The sequence below is a fragment of the Diadema antillarum genome, unplaced genomic scaffold (genome assembly GCF_040938485.1).
Source record: "Diadema antillarum isolate AM-2024a unplaced genomic scaffold, OU_Dant_1.0 scf00000192, whole genome shotgun sequence".
Lineage (NCBI taxonomy): Eukaryota > Metazoa > Echinodermata > Echinoidea > Diadematoida > Diadematidae > Diadema > Diadema antillarum.
Window position 1 is genome coordinate 1235935 of NW_027271081.1, and position 18858 is coordinate 1254792.

At 38.6% G+C, this 18858-nt stretch overlaps 1 protein-coding gene across 1 annotated transcript; it reads right to left on the reverse strand.

Moving 5' to 3' along the window:
• Window positions 1-585: 585 nt before the first annotated feature.
• On the reverse strand, window positions 586-18503 carry LOC139723560 (WD repeat-containing protein 43-like). Its single transcript, XM_071634800.1, has 16 exons — window positions 18312-18503; window positions 15010-15171; window positions 14501-14622; window positions 13778-13898; window positions 13107-13249; window positions 12714-12810; window positions 12096-12160; window positions 10647-10821; window positions 10388-10471; window positions 9875-10012; window positions 5027-5167; window positions 3886-4004; window positions 3260-3437; window positions 2401-2467; window positions 1496-1554; window positions 586-838 (listed from the first exon to the last, which is right to left on the reverse strand). Exons 1-16 carry the CDS (start codon window positions 18501-18503, stop codon window positions 659-661), a joined length of 2043 nt encoding a protein of 680 aa, XP_071490901.1. The 3' UTR covers window positions 586-658.
• Between the last annotated feature and the right edge of the window lie 355 nt (window positions 18504-18858).

Sequence of the window (18858 nt, forward strand, 5' to 3'; positions counted from 1 at the left end):
AATCATGCAATATCAGTAGAAGCAATTGCATTGTGTTTTATGGTGAGAGTGCTCAGTGAAAAATTATATTTCAGACAAAATGTGTTTATCTTGAATGTTCCTATTTGTGATATAACTTGTATTTTCTATGTCCCATTACACTCAAAGGCAACACAGTCTGACCACAGATAAGATGGTACTGCCAATTACTGTTTTATATGACCACACAAGGATTTATTACCATCAATGAGGCAAGCAAAAGAATACTCACAACTCTCATGTTTAATGAATTAAAGTTGGCAATAAGGCAAACTTGCAGTTATCCCTTTTTTTTTCTTTTTGAGTCACTGAAGAGCTAAGAAAAATTGTGAAACAATTTTTGTCGGATGCTGTTAATCAAGACAGCCATGATTTAAAAAAAAAAAGGTGCCATATCTATCTCAAAATTTAGCTTGCATTATTTGCATGAAGAATAAGTACTGCGATACAGTTTATGGCCAGTCATTGGATACATTATGGTACAAATAAAATGTAGAATCCTTGGCATCAAGATTTTAAAATCAAGTATTCCTCAACATCAAAAGTGCCAACTCATCTTGACATCTTGACACAATCTTTAAATGAGTCCATTTATATATAGAATATTTTCAATGCAAATCTCTCTTCTCTGTGAGGGTCACTAAGTTTCATCATCGTCATCATCTTCGATGTCATTGTTGTCTACGTCGTTATCTTCGTCACCATCTGAACTGGACATTGCATCCTCCTCGTTTCCATCCTCGTCACTCTTTGAGTGGCCATCGCTGTCTTCCTGATGTTCTGCTTCCATGTCTGAATCAGAAAACTCATCCCACTCACCCTGCAGACGCAGAGAGAGAGATAACAAGAAAGAGATATAGAAAGGACATATATAATCAAATACTCTATCAAATGGTACTGGTTAAGATCCATGTGTCAATACTTGGTTAGGCTATGGGACATAATCATAAATGCCACCTTGATGGTAAAAGAAAGGTACGTTCTTTATTTGCTCTCAGCTGCACAGACTGGTGAAGTTGTCGTCGTAATCTCAACTGCTCATATTTCAAAAATAGTTATTCTTGATCTAACTTCCCAATATCATTATTTGCATGCTAAACTGTGGTAAGATATTGGCAACAGGAAATATTTTTGGTTAAAAACCCCTAAAACAGATAAACTATGTTTTACAGACAAGTGATTACACAGAATCAAATATATTCTTCATAATGTAGACTAGAAATTGACAGCATAACTCTGAAAACCTGCCAGAGACTAGATATGCATTAAGTATCTGGATGGACTTGAGGTAATTGAAGACAGAGACAGAGAGAAAAACAACAACAACAACAGCACAACGTCTCACATTTTTCTAAATGCCTTTGTGGTTTTCCTTTACGTACATCCACAATTTCAAGCTTGTACGGTGTATTTCACAAATGTTGCAGGAAAGTAACAAGAAGTATTCGTATCAAACAAAAGTAATTTAAAAACTCACCTCAGATTCTGAGTGACCAACAAGGCCATCTTCTAAGAGATCCAGTTCATCTGAAGATTCTGGAAAGGGGGGGGGGACATAATATTATGGTGAAACTAAACCTATGTACAGTCTGAACATTTTCATTTACGGTACAAATAACTGAAGTACATGTAAGTAATGCATCAATCAATTTCTTTGTCACTTAGTTAATACTTCATTACTGACATTTCATATGTATGCTCATAAAAGATTACAAATAAAGAGAATGACTTGTTGAAATGGAAATTGTAACAGTGACATAAAAGCTCTAAACTTTGCAGCTGACTACCCTGTAATTTAAATGGTCAAGAAAAAGCCTAGTTCTTGAAGTTCTCTGAATAGCATGTCACGTGTACTCACAATAATAAACATATTCCATAAATCTTCCATTGCAGCACAACTTCTTTTCTAATCTATGATAGTTTCTGCACATAAAACCTGAACACGTTATTTAAGAATTACAATCCACTGGAGCCTTCTGACGTAGTATGAGTCACACAAGTCAAAATTCAAAGTGCCGTCAACACAATGAACTTGCAGATTTATTGCAATTAACTACTACGCACAAATGTCCAAATATACATCAACATTCACCAGAGCCAGATATAATTGCCACACTATTCTGATATATTTGTTTTCACAGTATATATGATAAAATTATCCTCTGACCAAATACTCAAAACAAGTAGAGTTACACTTATTTCAAGTGATTTTTTCTTTGCCTTTCAAGACTTTTGCTCACATTTATACTCTTATTTTCACTTTATGTCTAAGTGGATCTAGAGTACTGTGTGTTCTACACAATGTAGGTAAAACTCAAAAGTTGTGAAAAAAAAGGCTGTTAAAATCTGAAATGTTTGCTTCCACTGGGTTGGTTTACTCACCATCTTCATACATCACTAGGGCTTGATCTGCTTGACCAGCCTGCCCTGTCTCACTCTGTGATGAGACCTGGTACGGGGGAGTAAGTTTGAATAAATTTGATATTTGATGAAATATGAATGTTTGTATTTGTGTCTTATCTTTATGTATGATACACATTAGAGTAACAGTGTGGTAGACAAAGTTCTATTGTGTACCAGCATAAAAGTTGTAAGTATTATCATTTGCAGTAGTGTGAACACTGTCAAAAGAAAATGTAATCATTTACAAATCCTCTTCACACCAAACATATTCTATTCTTCACTTCATTCTGAATCATTTCAAAGAAGTGTTACAAGAGAAAAACTATTATGCAGAAAGTAGTCCATCATCGTTTCTTTGCTATATAGCAATATCAATACATCACTGATTACTAGATTTTACAATAAAGTGTTTCTATATGGATTCAGCTTGATATATCACTGCAGTTGATAAGAATCTCAGAAGTTCTGTGGTTTGACAAGTGTTTTCATTCACAGGAACGTATATATGCGTGGTGCATGGGTTCTCATCACAGATTATCAACTCAACAATGATCCAATATCAAACTAGAATGCACGGAGAAAAGTTGGCACTACACAGAAAGTGAATAGCTGGCAAGAGCCTGGCATGAATACACTTGAAACAATAAAACTGCTTCCATGGCCGGAAATTTGAACTGAGACATCAATTTTGAATGGTTTACTGCAAGTATTTCACCCTTCTCCCACATGCCTCAAGACGGCAACTGCCTTGTTTATTCAAAGATCAGAGAAGCTACAGATTTGACAGTGACTAAAGAGAGTCCTGATTCAGATCTAAATTTGTCATGCTGTTTCTTACCTGGGCTAACATGAGTTCCAATTTCCCATGCAGTCTGCTCAACTTGCTGCCATGACTCGTCCTCGTGTTGATCGTCTCATAGATGTGGCTCAACCTTGTCATGAGCTCCGGACATGTCATCAGGTAGGACGCCCTCACACGCAGCACCTCCTTGGTCCAATGGGCAACCACTAGTCCACTGAAATGAAAACAAACGTGACATTAACATATTTACATGTACTAAATCAGTCCTTGTAATTTTTAAAATGAGGCAAAACAAACTGTAAAATGTGGAGTATGAAATATTGGAAATTAAGAAAGAAGAAAATACACATGCACTCACAAACACACAAAAAACAAATAGACATACAAACAAAAAGATACAGCCTTCAAAGGGATGTCATACATATGAGATCATATATATATATATATTTTTTTTTTATTTTTTTATAAGAAAGGGAACCTCTTAATTCAGGTTAGATGTAGATATTAGCCATATGAAAAAAAGAAGAAGAAGAAGAAGAAAAAAAGAGAGAAATCTATAGAAAGTTCCTGTACCAGAATTGGAACTGAAAGATTTCCTTAGAAAGAAAAGTTACTAAAACTTCAAATTATAATAAAACTACCAATGACTACGAGTCACCAACCTCTGTGGGGCAGTGTTCATTCTCCTTGCCAACTCTTGAACCAAGGGAACAATGAGAGGAACAGGCAATCGCTGAATGGTGTTGGTAATCACTTTGGGTCGATCTTGTTTCAAGACTCTCTGCGTAGTGAAATACAGGGGGAAAGTGTCATTCAAAGCAACAGACTAAAATTCTACAGGGAAAACCACTTCAACTCAAAATACATGTACATTGCTTTTTGAATAACAATCAGAAAGTAGAGCATCTGATGGAAAACTTACCGCACTGTTCTTTTAAAGACACAGAAGGACATAACACATAGCTGATAGACATAAACACACACAAACACTTTCATTCACATAGCTCCCATGGCAACTGATTAACAAATTGCCCTACATCGACAAAAGGCAATTTGTCAATCAGTTGCAATGAAAACATCTCGACGGAAGAATGTAATGAATTTGAATAGTTCTCATGGTAAACAAATTCTAGTGCCAGAGACATCTGACAATGACCATATCAATTCTATGGGAAGCAAAGTTCTTACATTAAACTAATACAAATATCTCAGTTAACTGTATAGGAAAGCCATCATATCTAAAAGCAAACAATAGTTATATAAATAAACTGTGACATCAGCCCTACATGAATTGAAAGTGGAAATGTTGAACCAAAATTAGTGTGTAGTCATCACAAGTCAAGCTGATACACGTGGAGCTGGTTCTATTTCATCTTCCTCTGTTTGTTACACGGCTGTCATCTTGCACAAGGGCGCAATCACAGTTATGTCTTTGAACAGAGGATTTTACAATTGTGTGTGGGTGTGTATGGGAATACACAGAATAGCTGTGCTTAAATGAAACACTTATGAATTAACAAAACAAATGCAACAGTTGACACTAATATAAAAGTGAATACTGTGTGTAAGTAGAAAATATCAGGAGGCTCAAATCACTCATTGTAGAGATTGTAGTACATGCAATATTTGTTACAATTTATACAATTTAATCCTATACCGTTTCCCTTTTTTTTTGGGGGGGGGGGCACAATTTTGTGAAACTAATGTCTGGGTAGAAATTGGCCACTATCAGAAAAGCATTATTCTGCAGCTACTCTGCAGGGACAGGCCCATCAAGAGGGACATGAATTTGATTTGACTCACATCCAGTAATTCGTGGTCTTGACTCTGGAGTCCCTGAGACAGTAAGGTAACCATGACATCGGCTCTAGGTGGCTGGCTCTTGTCAACATCTGGCCTGGCCTGGGCTATGGTCAGTGCATTCAACCTGTCCTCCATGCTCAGCTGGACAGGAACCAGAAAAGACATAAAACAATTACCACATGTTATATGTTTTCCCCCCAAACCACTCTACATTGGGGGGGGGGGGGGGGGGGGGAGGGGAGCAATCAGTTTCAGTCAGTAGTAAGAATTACATATCATATGCAGTGGATCACCAATGGCCTACATGAATTATGACAATATTCAAACAATGGCATACACAAAACTATAAATGTAAACAAGCGGTCCATCAATAAACAGGCAAGTGTCTAAGTATCAGTGAAGGATAAACTCATTTTACAAATATCTGCTCATAAAATTTGTATGGAGACATACACCCAAAGAGAAAGGGTGCTAAGAGACAGAACACTACTTAAATTGTAAGTCCTCTGTAAAAGCATCTTCCTTACAAGATGCCATGTAAGTCAGAATCAGAAACATTACATTTTGTAGAACCTGACATAGTCTGTCTTCGGCATGGAGTGAGCCGACACAGGTGGAGCTAGTTCTGTTGTTCTTCTCTCCCTCTGTTTGTTACACGGCTGTCATCTTGCACAAGGGTGCAATCACAGGTATGTATCTGAACAGAGGTTGCATATTACATCACGGATACCACATACTTTGTCAATACTTCCTTCAACATCAATCCTATGGAGCCAACACATCGAACCACAAGCGAAGATGCACACTCTCCTACACAATGCAGACTGAATACGATTTACTTGCTATTGGTACGACATTCTTCATATCTCAGTGTAGTCCAGGCTAGGCTCCATAGAAAGTGCACCTAACCTTGTTTTTTGATATATACAATGTTTTTTGATGGTTTCTTGTCAATTCGAGGGTGCTGATTCCAAATCCGATTGATGCCACTCGCGTAACCTTGAGCATTTTCGGCAAAACGCAAAAATCCAAAATGGCCGCCAGATATGCTAATTTGGCCATGATAATCCTATTTATGTCAATTTTATGACAAATTATTCCATCAAAGTTTTTTAAATTTTTGTTCCTTGAGTAATTCTACTTGCACATGCAAGAAAGTTTTCATTTGAAGAGGTACATTTAGTATTTTAAGCTTATTTTCAATTCAAAATGGCCGCCACTCCTATACTCATGTACTATATGAATGGCAAAAAATATGCATAGAAATAGAAGACGAATTTTCAGTCACATACCTACGCTTTTATCAAGTTTTGCTTGTGCAATGCAAATCTGATGAGTGCCACTAGCAAAACAAGCAAACAAACAAGCAAAAAAAAAACAGAAAGTTTATTGTTTTTAGGCTTATTATATTCTTCTTAATACAAAACTTCAAAAATGGATGCCACTCATATACCCCTGCACAATATGAACGGCAGAGCGTGTGAAATAAAAAAAAAAAAATAATCTTTTTTTTTTTCTGTCACTCAGGTACACTGTTTTTCAATTTGTGTGCTGATTATAAATCAGAAGGTTGTTACTAATAAAGGCTGTTTTATTTTTTTTTTTGATGCAAACATCCAAATTTGCTACCTCAATCTGAATTTTTCCCTAGGTATTTGGAAAAATCCACCAAAACTTAAATTGACGCCAACATCAAGATCGTTTATCAGGAATTATTAGATATGAACATTTGATACTTACTCTCTAAAAAAAAATCGAGTGAAAATATTCACTCTTAAAGGAGTGAATACAAAGAAGAGTGAATTTAGAGTGAAATTGGAGTGAATTTTGAGTGAAAATGTTCATTTACACTCATTTTGGAGTGACCTCAGGGATCACTCGAAGATTTTGGAGTGATCCCTGAGGTCACTCTAAAACGAGTGAAAATGAACATTTTCACTCAAAATGCACTCCAATTTCACTCTAAATCCACTCTTTTTTTATTCACTCCTTTAAGAGTGAATATTTTCACTCGATTTTTTTAGAGAGTACTTGCCTTGAGATGTTCAACATTAAATCATTCATTCTGATTTACTGAATTAAAAGGCTGAATCCTATATGATGACACAAATGAAATTTCCAATTAACTGTCCTGTTCTACATTATCTAAAAGCGATATTATACAAACTTTTCAGTCCCCTCATCCGAGAAAGAACATGAGGCAGGGGAAATTGGAAAAAGGGACCACCTCACTTCCTGTTGTCAAATCTCTGAAATGAAAACAATGCCCCAAAGTTTTTAATGTTAACCCAGATGAATTATATATGGTAGATGAATTTTACCACCGTTTTTTCGGAGTGAATGTGTTTGAGTATAGGCCTATGATGTCGAGGGAGACTCTGAGATCTGTACAGTGCTGCCTCATTCTGAAAGCAGTGTTATAACAACTTCACACTGCTTGTCTTTAATCTTCAGCATTTGCAGATTCAGGATTGCTCTCGGTAACCAGACCAGCTGTGTTAGGACTCGGAATGATGGCCTCCTTACTTGTGGCTCCACTAGAGGTCTTTTTAACATAGGCTATGTGGTGACATTACATTCACTTCACGTAGGAAGTTTGCAGATGATCTTGCCTTTACGTCTCATAGAAAGTCCTTGGATGACATGAGCCGAGTACTGACCCATCTCAAGACAATAGTGGAGTACATCATCTTCTGGAGACTTTGCCCCAACCTTTGTTAGATTATCATCAGACCCATGCCTTCCATCTTAGTAACCATCTTGCCAACGCTATGTTCAAGGTAGCTCTCTGTGGCAAGCCTTCCAAGCATAGGCTAAGGAAGTCCACCCTCCTTCACTGACACTCGATCACTCTCCCTCACACTGGAAGGAAAGGATGGCCAGTGTCACCAGTGCCGTCAACGCATATCCTGACCTTCCAAACACGATAGCATGGGGGGGGGGGGGGCATTTCATGAAGCGTTTTGTCTGACAAATTTGTCTGACAAATTTGCTCTCAGCCAATCAGATGCAAGGATTTAATAGCTTATAACAGTTTGTCAAAAAGAAAAGATCTGACAAAACACTTCATGAAATGCCCCCTTGAACAACCTGCCATGATCAATGCGCCTGAAATCCCACAAGCCTAGATTTCCCTACTGTAACTAGAAAACATTGACCCCAAAACAAGTTGGTGCAGATGCTGGTCTGATGTCATCTCTGATACCACCCAAGTTACCTACAACACTGTCTCTGGCCTTGCAACAAAGCCACAGGGCTTCAACGGGTGGTGATCAAGCAAGTCTTCATGTCTTCATCCTATTTCTATGGCAAGTAATCGCCCTCTAACCCCTGAGGAAGTGCTGAACATCACCAGATGTGGTTGCAATTAAAACAATTGCAGGACTAATATGCATCTTTAGCCTGAGAATTCTGCACATTTGGGGCTGATGTCGCCTGCTGCTAAACATACAATTAAAGGGTTCTTTAAAGACAATAAAAATGACAGTTTTAGTTTTAAGACAAGACTGAATGAGATCATGATGTCAAAGTGTATATTATCAACACCTAGGAACTGTGAGAGAACTGAAAGAGGTATCTCACATTGCTCCTTGGGTGATGTTTAATGAACAGTTTGTACGGTATTGCATTAGGACAGTTTCGTTTATGCCTTCAACAGTTTTTGTTGTTGTTTTAATTCAAGAAGAAAATCAGGTTTGCTCGATAATATCAAGGCGGCACTCCTAAATTAAGTCATATCAAAGTGATGGAGGTTATGATCCATTTCGAACTCGCCTCAGGACTGCTCCCTCCCCCCCCCCCCCCAACTCCTTGCTGGAAAAAAAAAAAAAATCTACAGTGTAAAGGGTTTTTAGTTGTGTCATTAATGTCCGATGTGTTTTTGTCCGCAACCATGTATCTCTGCACTTACTGTATAGGATTTTTTTTTTGTACTTTGTAAATATGGTTTTAGGGGAATGCATATTACAAGCTTTGCTTTCTAGCTTCCTCTCCATTTTTAACATTATTTGATAAATACCATGTATCTAGGCTCCTTAATATATTGTGTTAGTATTACATTTTTATATTCAACCGGCATGTAGAATATGATGGTACATTGATTCCTTGCGAGACGTTTAGTGAACTTATATTGTTGAGACTTTTGTTGAGACAAAATGAAATATATAAGAAATTGTGTTCAACATCGTAAGGTTTATGAATATTAAATGCTCATATATGTAGGCCCCCTATATATTGTAAGTGACACCCAACATATTGCCCAAGCAACACTTTATGATAGCGTAGGTACGGGACTGGAAATACAGTAAATTTGTTCTATATTTCCATGCATATGTTTTGCCATTCATATAGTACATAAGCATAGGAATGGCGGCCATTTTGAATAACAAAATGAGCTTTAAATGCTAAATGAACCTATATGAAATGAAAATTCGCTTGCAAATGCAGATGGAGTAACTCTAGGAACAGAAATGTACAAAGTTTGGTGGAATAATTGGTCATATAATGCACATTATTGTGTTTATCACGGCCGAATTAGCATATCTGGCGGCCATTTTGGATTTTTGCATTTTGTCGAAAATGCTCAAGGTTACGCGAGTGGCATCAATCGGATTTGGAATCAGCACCCTCGAATTGACAAGAAACCATCAAAAAACATTGTATATATCAAAAAACAAGGTTGGGTGCCTTCTAGCCTGGACTAGTGACTGATGTAACATCAGTATCTCCAGGCATGTCAGAAAGTGAGATGACAATATTTTCTCTGAGTGGTTGGTTGTGTCTTTTGTGCCCCATTACAAAAATCCAGGAAGTGAGCTCTTAAGAATCCCTTCATGAAGAGTGTCTCACCTCAGTCCTGAGTGATTTCCTCTTAGCCTTTCTCCTCTCAGACTTGGTAGGGTCACTCACACCCTGAATCGGCCTGCTGGGAGCCATGTTGTTTGGTCCCAACACCGTCACATCACCAGTTGTTAGAGGCTGCTTCACCTAGGCAACAGACAAATAAAGAGAGAAGAATCCAATGATTTAATGCGCTTGAGGATACTGCAAAAGGATGTTCTCACTCAGCGAATCCTCGTTGAATTGATCAACTCCAATTCTACAATAGAAGCCTTTCTTGACTGCTGCACTTATTTGAATAGTCATTACATCCTATAATTAAGTCCATATCTCAGACTTTCCTTCGAGGTAGTTTTTTGAGAACGTATATCCCTTCAGACTTCCCTTCAAGGTAGTTTCTTGAGAACGTATATCCCTGTAGGCCCTGCAGCCAACTTGTCTTTCCATTCATACCCATACAATCTTCAAATTCTGGTGGGTGTCAAAAAATGAGGGCTAGTACATTCCAATCACTCAGCTTACCTTGTCACCAGCTCCCTTGTCTTTGCTGGAATGAAGACTTGCCTCTCGTATCAAGCAGATCTCCTTCTCCCTTGAAACAAATTTCTGTGAAAAACACACAAAAATAAACACAATGATGCAAATCTATATCAGATCATGCACAATGAAAATGGCAGAAATAAAGGAAAAATGATAAGAGAACTTTACAGGGTTAAAGTTTGGTATGTTTGTTCAAAAGGTCAAAGAGAAATCATGGAAGGCAACTGCTTGGTACACTTACTACTGGTTCAAAAGATGGCTTTAGGGTGATGCCATAGGCCAATAATATCTGAGGCTGGCCATCCACCAGGGAAATCTGAGCTGTCAGGATTGGAATTGGTCTCGTCACAGATTGCTTGCTGCCTGCTGTTGCCACGGTGATTACATGATTGGCTTGGAAAGGTGTCTTAGCACTCCTACATGCAGAGAAAATAAGTTAAAATTGGTGTTTCAGTTACAATTGAACAACAAAATGATCACAAAATACACTCAATAGTAATAAGCTTACATATTTCTACTTAGCTTAGCGCTTCATAGCTATAAGCACGCAAAGAATTGCTTCATAAATGAAACACACTAACACCATGGTTGCCTGACTTCAAGTTTGATGCTGGTGCTTGTATTACAGTATCTCCTAAATGACTGCATTACAGATTAAGCTCCACTACCGATGGTCAGATTAATGGCAAGCAATAATCAAACATCACAAATCATTGCTCAACATATTTCTATCTACACAAAAATATCCACCATTTCATGCTGGTATCGTTTAAAAAAAAAAATTACTGCATTTGGCTCATGTCACAAAAGCTATAGTCCCAGATGCTTCATTTCAGACAATGATTGGACATAGGGTTGCAGTACTAAAAATTTCTGAATCTCTCAGAAACATGTTTTTCATTTGGATTCAAAACAGATATACATGGCAATGTCTAAAATGTGTTTAAGTTTGCTCGGTGGGCAAATACTGCATTGGCACAGGTCATGCACATATGTACATCACATGAGCAGGAAAAATTGTTAACATGATAAGACTGAGACTGGACACACACTTGCACATGAAATCATCTACTGTTTGCTTATAGAGCAAGCTCAGTGCATTACCTGGCACAGCTGGATCAACATACAATGGCTACACAGTGAAATCCCCTTGCCCCTCCTCAACATCATAGCTAAACACTGACGCCATTGCTGAAAGTTGAAGCCTGCATTTGCAAAGCTTCTCTGGAGACTCAAAACCAGCGCTAGGCTCACTGCTGCTTACAATGACAATTTTTCTTTAAGACATATTTTTCATCACTACCACAACTGGCTAATCATTGCTGAGAATTCCCTATTTGGCAAAGTCCAATGTCTTCTTGATCATGATCGAGGACAATTTCAGGAAACCCAATAATCTTAAAACAATGTAAAATACCATCACGAACATGGGTATGTGGAACAGGAAATTACTAATTTTCTGAACAATTCAATAGTCACACTGTCTACATCTTACCTGTGAATGGTGTTTACCTATGATACCTTCTTTCATACCATGGGGGACAGAAAAAACAATATTTCTGAAAAAATATTTTCTGGGTTAATTTACAGATCTCTTTCTGTTATCCAATTTGAGTGGTTCTTCTGCTCTGTATAATCAGATAAACTGTAATTTGTTGTCAAGAAATATTATATGAGGGGAGGGTCTTACCCATTCAAAACAGTATCAAAAATGTGAACCTGACCAGACTGGGTGATGACAGATGTGTATACCACCTGGTATGTGAGAGATATGAGAGAAAATAATGAAGAAATGATTAGGAATAATTCTAACTAGGTGACACAAACAGACTGGGCAACACAATAAACATACCAAATAAAGTTTGTTTTAAATTGATACAGTGTATAAACCAATATCTTGGTAACAGAAAGAAACATCAGTGCTATGAAGGTATGCTAGTGCAATTTTCTTCCATAGTGAAACAGATACTACACTGTTTCATCTTTTTCATGAAGTTATGGATAGAGAAATAATTTCTTTCCTAGTACACTTTTTTATATAGAGAGACAAAACACTTAAGTGCAGTGAACCTTGCGATCATCTACCTAGCTTCTTCATGTATTTAAACCTGTGGCCATTACAATGTCATGATAGTCAAATGCTGTGGTAGCATTTAATGACCAGCACATTTCACTTGACAAAGCTTTCCATGGAACCATTGAAACACCAACCAAAATTATCATCCCAGGCAAAATTTCTTCAAGTGAACCCAAATACGTTTTATTATTGATTTTCATTTCAATGCATTCATATGAAGGTACGACTCACCGAATCTGCAGTCACACAGACATCAAAGTCCGATGGTTCTTCAGGCACAGCAAATGAAGCGAGAGATGTTTTGTCTTTACTTCCCCCTTTCACTTGCCTAAAATAAAACAAAACAAAACATTTTGAGAACTTTTACAATCCAAATTGCCAATTTTCATGGGAGCATGTGAAAAAAAAAAATCATAAATACAAGTATAAAGATGTCTCCAGTCCAATTCAATTTGATCTCTAAACTGCTTGCAGTCTTTACACATTGTGAATATGACACCACTTCTTAAAAATGATACAAACACAAGAGATTACTCCTGGTAAGTAACTGAAAAAAAAAAGGCACAATAACACTTCATCATGCCTTTTGGGCATCTACTCCTGAACAGCTAAGAGAGAACATACCACACATTGACAATCCTGTCACTGGCTGCTGATGACATGAAGTAGAGGCCCTCTATTGCCTCGAGTGGATCAGCCCCCTCAGATCTCGATGACATGGGAAGTACTCTTAGTCTTGTCACATGACTCGCATGTCCTGTGTATTTCTGTTGCATAAGGGACAAATCACCATTTAGCCTCCACATAAGAATTTCTGAAGGTGGGAACCACAAATGTCTACTGTGCTTTGCTACTAATACAAAAAGATTAAATGGGAAATGGTTCCTTAAATAGGATGTTCGGGGGGGGGGGGGGGGGGGGGAGTTTTCCAATACATATGAAATGATAGGTAAAAATGAAATAGCAGGTGATTTACTGTAACTGGCTCTGAATCTCAGGAGATTCTGTGGTAATGACATGTTTTTTCAGTCATGGCCATATGCGTGGTGCATGGGTTCTCATCACTGATTCAGTTGCCAGGCTAGAATCTATTACAAATTTAACACAAAGGAACAATGAGACCTAGTTTCTCTCATATTAATTTCACATAAAGTTGAAGCGTTGATTCATTACATACCGCTTGTTTTGACCACTTTGTTTTTAATATGGACATAACTGTGCAAGAAAATGACACACATATACAATATGCCACCACAAATCTTCATTATTTTGAGATTTTCAGCAGAGCTGCATACCTTCAGAACGGCTCTTGTGTGAAGATTCCAGAGTTGAATTGTCCTTCCTGCACTCAGCAAAGTTTCCCCACCAGGACAAATACAAATAGCATGAACAGACGTCTTGTCCCCTTTCCATTTACTAGGGGAAAACAAAGAACATGTTAACACTTTCAAAACCTTGTAGAGTATGCCACATCAAGGCTTAAACAAGATTCTTGAACTACACCATGCAATTTGACTAGAATCCATAACTTATTCTCCAACAAGTTGGGACAAAACAAAACAAACAAACAAACAAACAAACCTCATTTCTCTCATTCACTTAAATACTGAGTCTTCTTGAAGCATTCATCCAGTCACAAGAAATGAGACATGGAGTTTTAAAACTTTAGATACTTATCCATATCAAAAACTTAGTGAAATCGATGCTAATAGCTTCTTATTCTCAGAGGAGAAACACAGTGACATTTACAAGCCTTTCCACTACTCTCAACTCAGCACAGGATACTGTCATCCACACATAAACCTCATGCACAAGTGTGAGTAATATTCGGTATTGTTAGGAACTCATCCTTATCTAACACTTGACAGCATGACTAAGGGTGAAGTAAACACAAAGAGGTGGGGGAAAAAAGAGAGAAATTACTAAAGGGCACTTCAAATGTACAGTCCCTATTTCTTCAACACCCACAGCAGTTCAACATGGTACAACTTCCTTGTTGCATTATCACTCCTCATTACCTGCGGACTGTCCTGTTGGTGACATCCCACTCTACTATGTGCCTGTCATCAGAACAGCTGAACAGAGTGTCTCCACTTGGGTGCCAACAGATGTCATTAATGGTGTCGTCATGGCCTCCATCCTGTTTATAAAGAAGATGACGTGTGACAGAAGTGTCAGCCTGGGAGAGTTTCTTTGTTAGTTCAGTTGCTCAATCTTGGGCAGCAACAATTATTAGTCTTCAAAAGAGATGTAGTAAAAGTCTTGGTAAACTTGAGCAAATGCATTCACATCTTCCGAAACATTTATGTACAGGTACACTGTACAAAGATAGGCCTTTTAACAGTTGTTGTATAACTCTAAATGTAAAAACTTTGGATACAATCAATCCATCACCATTTACGTCACTATCTCAGTAAATACTGGTACCACACAAGCAATTTCAGTCAAGACAAAATCATCTCACTTGTGGAAACACTAACACTGCTTAAAAGAGACATTGCTAATGTACTGCAAGTCATTTACATACCAGTGATGACTGTAAATCCCCAGTTAAGACACTGTAGAGTAACACACTGCCTGCTACTGTTCCCAGGGCCAATAGGTTGGTAGGCGACAGGTCATCAACCTCAGTTATCTCCTCTGATGCAGCATTCTTTTCTGTTTTCCTCTTCTTCTTCTTACGAGTTTCCTGGATTACAGAGCATATAACGAAACAATACATAATTTTCAAATGAAGGCATAAGAAGATGCAGTAGTTTATATCACAAACATGCACACTTTTTCCACAAGTTTTATTCTTAAATCTACTCTTCACAATCCTGACAAGGAGCTTGCATTATTCAGTTCATACCTCTAAAACAAATGTTAGGAAACATGCAAAACCAGGCAGAAATACAACTATTTCATATGATTTCAAGTGAAATGTTTGTTGTCAAAATTTACAAAAGAGGCAAAAATGAAAGTCTTGACTGGAATAGAATCCTTTCACATACCGGTACATTCTTTTTTTTTCTTCTTCTTTTTTTCTTGCCAAGTCAGGATGTGTGATGTGGCTTTTACAGAGGTGTGGTCTTCTATAAGCTTATTGCCAGCAAATTCATACATAACAAAATGTCAACTTTTAGGTTTACAACAGTTGTACGTAACACGTTACTTTAAATCAAATGTAACAATTCAAATTCATAATTGTTCTGTCAGAGCTGGGGCAGGTAGCCAGGGCGACTGGCATGCTGCGAGTGCCCACTGTTCTTCTTCTTGGTGAGTGGTCACAGTCAACGAGCTGATTTGTCACTTTCAAAGGAGTTTCGTTAACTTGTACCGGTATGCGGTAATTAATGTCCGACTGTTAAAGGTAGGGGATACCTTTTACAGACCTCCCAAAATGCAGCAAAACCTTAAATATGAACCTCAGGGGACTTGTTTAGGCCACTGCTGAGAAATTTGGAAGTCAACAGTTATCTACAATTTGAATAATGCACAAAACTCAACTACTCAGTAGTTCTGTGTGTCAGCCGCACTTAAAGGGATAGTACAGTATTGGTGGAGATGAGAATTGGGCTTTTAACTTTTTTGCGAGATACCAAGAAAACACTTATGATATTGTACAGAGCATACCATTTCAAGAGGAATTCAAAGTTTATTTGATGAAAATCGGGTTCGGAATGACTGAAACATCCAAAAACAAAGTAAAACAAAGTGATCGTAATAAAGTGTGGGTCCCACACTTTATCAGAATCGCTCTTTTTTGGATATCTCAGCCATTTCAAAAACAATTTTCATCAAATAAACGTTGAATTCCTCAAAGAATTACATGCTCTTTCATATTTCATAAGAGGTTTCTCATTATCTCATCAAAAAATGTTAGAAACCTGATATAAGGTCTCAACCAAAACTATACGATCCCTTTAAGCCTTTTTGTTGCAGTCTTCTGTATTTTTTATCTATAAACACAAATCTAAAAGTATAAGAGCTGATGTAATAACATATAGAGTGTGTGGCAAGAATGTATATAGAAATGTTTGTAAGTTTTGATGAACTTTCTTCACAAAATATACATGATGGACACACAAGCAGTGCATGGGTCTGCAAAGGTAGCCTAGTAATGTACTGGAATTTACGGTGAGCCCCGAAAAAAATTAAATTCAAAATCTATAAACGGTCAATAAAAATGTACTAAATGTTACCTTCCACTTTCAATACCGGGGTACTTTATGGGAGTTTCTACAATGATACTCTCTTCGACATACCACTGTATTTATACAACTCTTCATTTAAAGGCAGCCGATCGCCATCCCTAATGGTACGTAAACTCCGAACGACCGAAGTTTGTGCATGCAATTGCGCAATGCTACCACTGAGACAAGTGTGTGTGTGTGCGTGTGTGTGTACGCATCATACACAAACATTGTCACGCGAGCTGCGGTGATTGGAGGAGAGAGGCCAGAAGACGCTGCGGCGTGTGTGTGTGTGTGTGTGTGCGTGTGTGTGTACGCATCATACACAAATATTGTCACCGCGAGCTGCGGTGATTGGAGGAGAGAGGCCAGAAGACGCGTGGCTCTTTCGGCCTCTCTTCATGCGCATGCGCACTGAGAGTGTGCGTCCATTCGGAAGCTCTCGTGGCTCGCTGGGACAGCCATTTTGGGTTAGGAGATAAGCACAGGGAGCTCTCTTGTAGCCTATCGTATTTTCGCTGACCCATTGAGCCAGCGCTATTCTCATTCGGGGGTCACTACATTTGATACAGAATGGAGGAGGCAGCGTGTTGCGTTCGTCTCCGTGCCGCACAAACCACTCGACACGACTGAGTGTCTTTAAGGCATGCAAATGGGATTCCCTACCTTTAAGTAAGGTTACATTTTGTTTTAAAGTTCTGTAACTTAGCATAGCATGGCATAATCCAGGCTAGGGCAGATCCAGGAATTCCTTCAAGAGGGGGCGCCTTTACAAAATCAAAGGGGGCGTACGCATCCCCCTTTTTTCTTTTGATTTCTTTTGTTTTACATGTGTAACACAAAAAAATAAAGGGGAGCACGCTGCAGGTCACTGAGTGCGCTCCCCCTTGCCCTTCTTACTTGGATCTGCCAAGTAATCTGTAACTTAGCATAGCATGGCATAATCCAGGCAAGGGCAGATCCAGGAATTCCTTCAAGAGGGGGCGCCTTTACAAAATCAAAGGGGGCATACGCATCCCCCTTTTTTCTTTTGATTTCTTTTGTTTTACATGTGTAACACAAAAAATAAAGGGGGAGCATGCTGCAGGTCACTGAGTGCGCTCCCCCTTGCCCTTCTTACTTGGATCCGCCAAGTAATCTGTAACTTAGCATAGCATGGCATAATCCAGGCCAGGGCAGATCCAGGAATTCCTTCAAGAGGGGGCGCCTTTACAAAATCAAAGGGGGCATACGCATCCCCCTTTTTTCTTTTGATTTCTTTTGTTTTACATGTGTAACACAAAAAATAAAGGGGGAGCACGCTGCAGGTCACTGAGTGCGCTCCCCCTTGCCCTTCTTGGATCCGCCAAGTAATCTGAGTGATTCAACTGGACAAGGAATCTGAGTGATTCTAACTGGACGTAGACTAGATCTAAATTGAGAGTGCAAAGTCTTGCATCTAAATGAAAAGAATGGGAAGTTCTTCATCTGAGTATGTACATTAATAGCAGTCCAGCAATTTACCCAGTGGCGTGATGACACAGGTGATGAGATGGGGATATGGTCCCACGGCCACGCGCATGCCGCCCTGCTGTTGCACAGTACCAGTACTTACTGCTACAACTCAACAAGTACAATTACAGGATCGGCCCTCGTCGAATCAGTAGATACTTACATGTGTTCGACGTGATTTCCTCTGCCATGCAAGGCAGGTACATGATGTCGACAGGTGCGAACTCGGAGTATATTGCTGCTTTATGTCTCCGGTATTGGGATCCCACACTGATATTCTGCCATCTGCACTAGAGATGGCAAAACAGCTTCCATTTCCAGAGAAGGCACAGCACCTGTGACCAGAGGTCGCCATGTTGGTTCGCAAGATGAACCACGTTCAGATTTATCCCACGTGGCCATGAATACGCATGCGTCGCCCAGGCAGCTGAGCGCTTATTACCAGCGGTAGCGAAAGACTACTCAACCTGCTGCGGGGCTCAACAACCAAGTAGCCAACGCAAGATGGACCCTGCTCTGGTTAGTCCCATGCTTACTATAGTATTATAAATTACCCTGAATTACCTACGACGACGCCCAGTAAGTTGAAAACTTGTAGAAGGTCATTCAAAAGATTCAATCCTGAGCCTAAGGAGATCCATGTAAATGTCTTTCTTTCTTTTTTTTTGGACATTTTTTTTTAAAGATTTTATTCGACTCTTCCGACCCCA

Excerpts from the sequence above, each read along its gene's own strand:
- LOC139723560 (XM_071634800.1), bottom strand. The coding sequence starts at position 18,503 with ATGGCGACCTCTGGTCACAGGTGCTGTGCCTTCTCTGGAAATGGAAGC. Across the intron at positions 10,472-10,646 it reads AGCCATCTTTTGAACCAGTA|AAATTTGTTTCAAGGGAGAA; the intron begins GTAAGTGTACCA and ends TGTTTTTCACAG. Across the intron at positions 1,555-2,400 it reads CCTAGTGATGTATGAAGATG|AATCTTCAGATGAACTGGAT; the intron begins GTGAGTAAACCA and ends CCCCCTTTCCAG.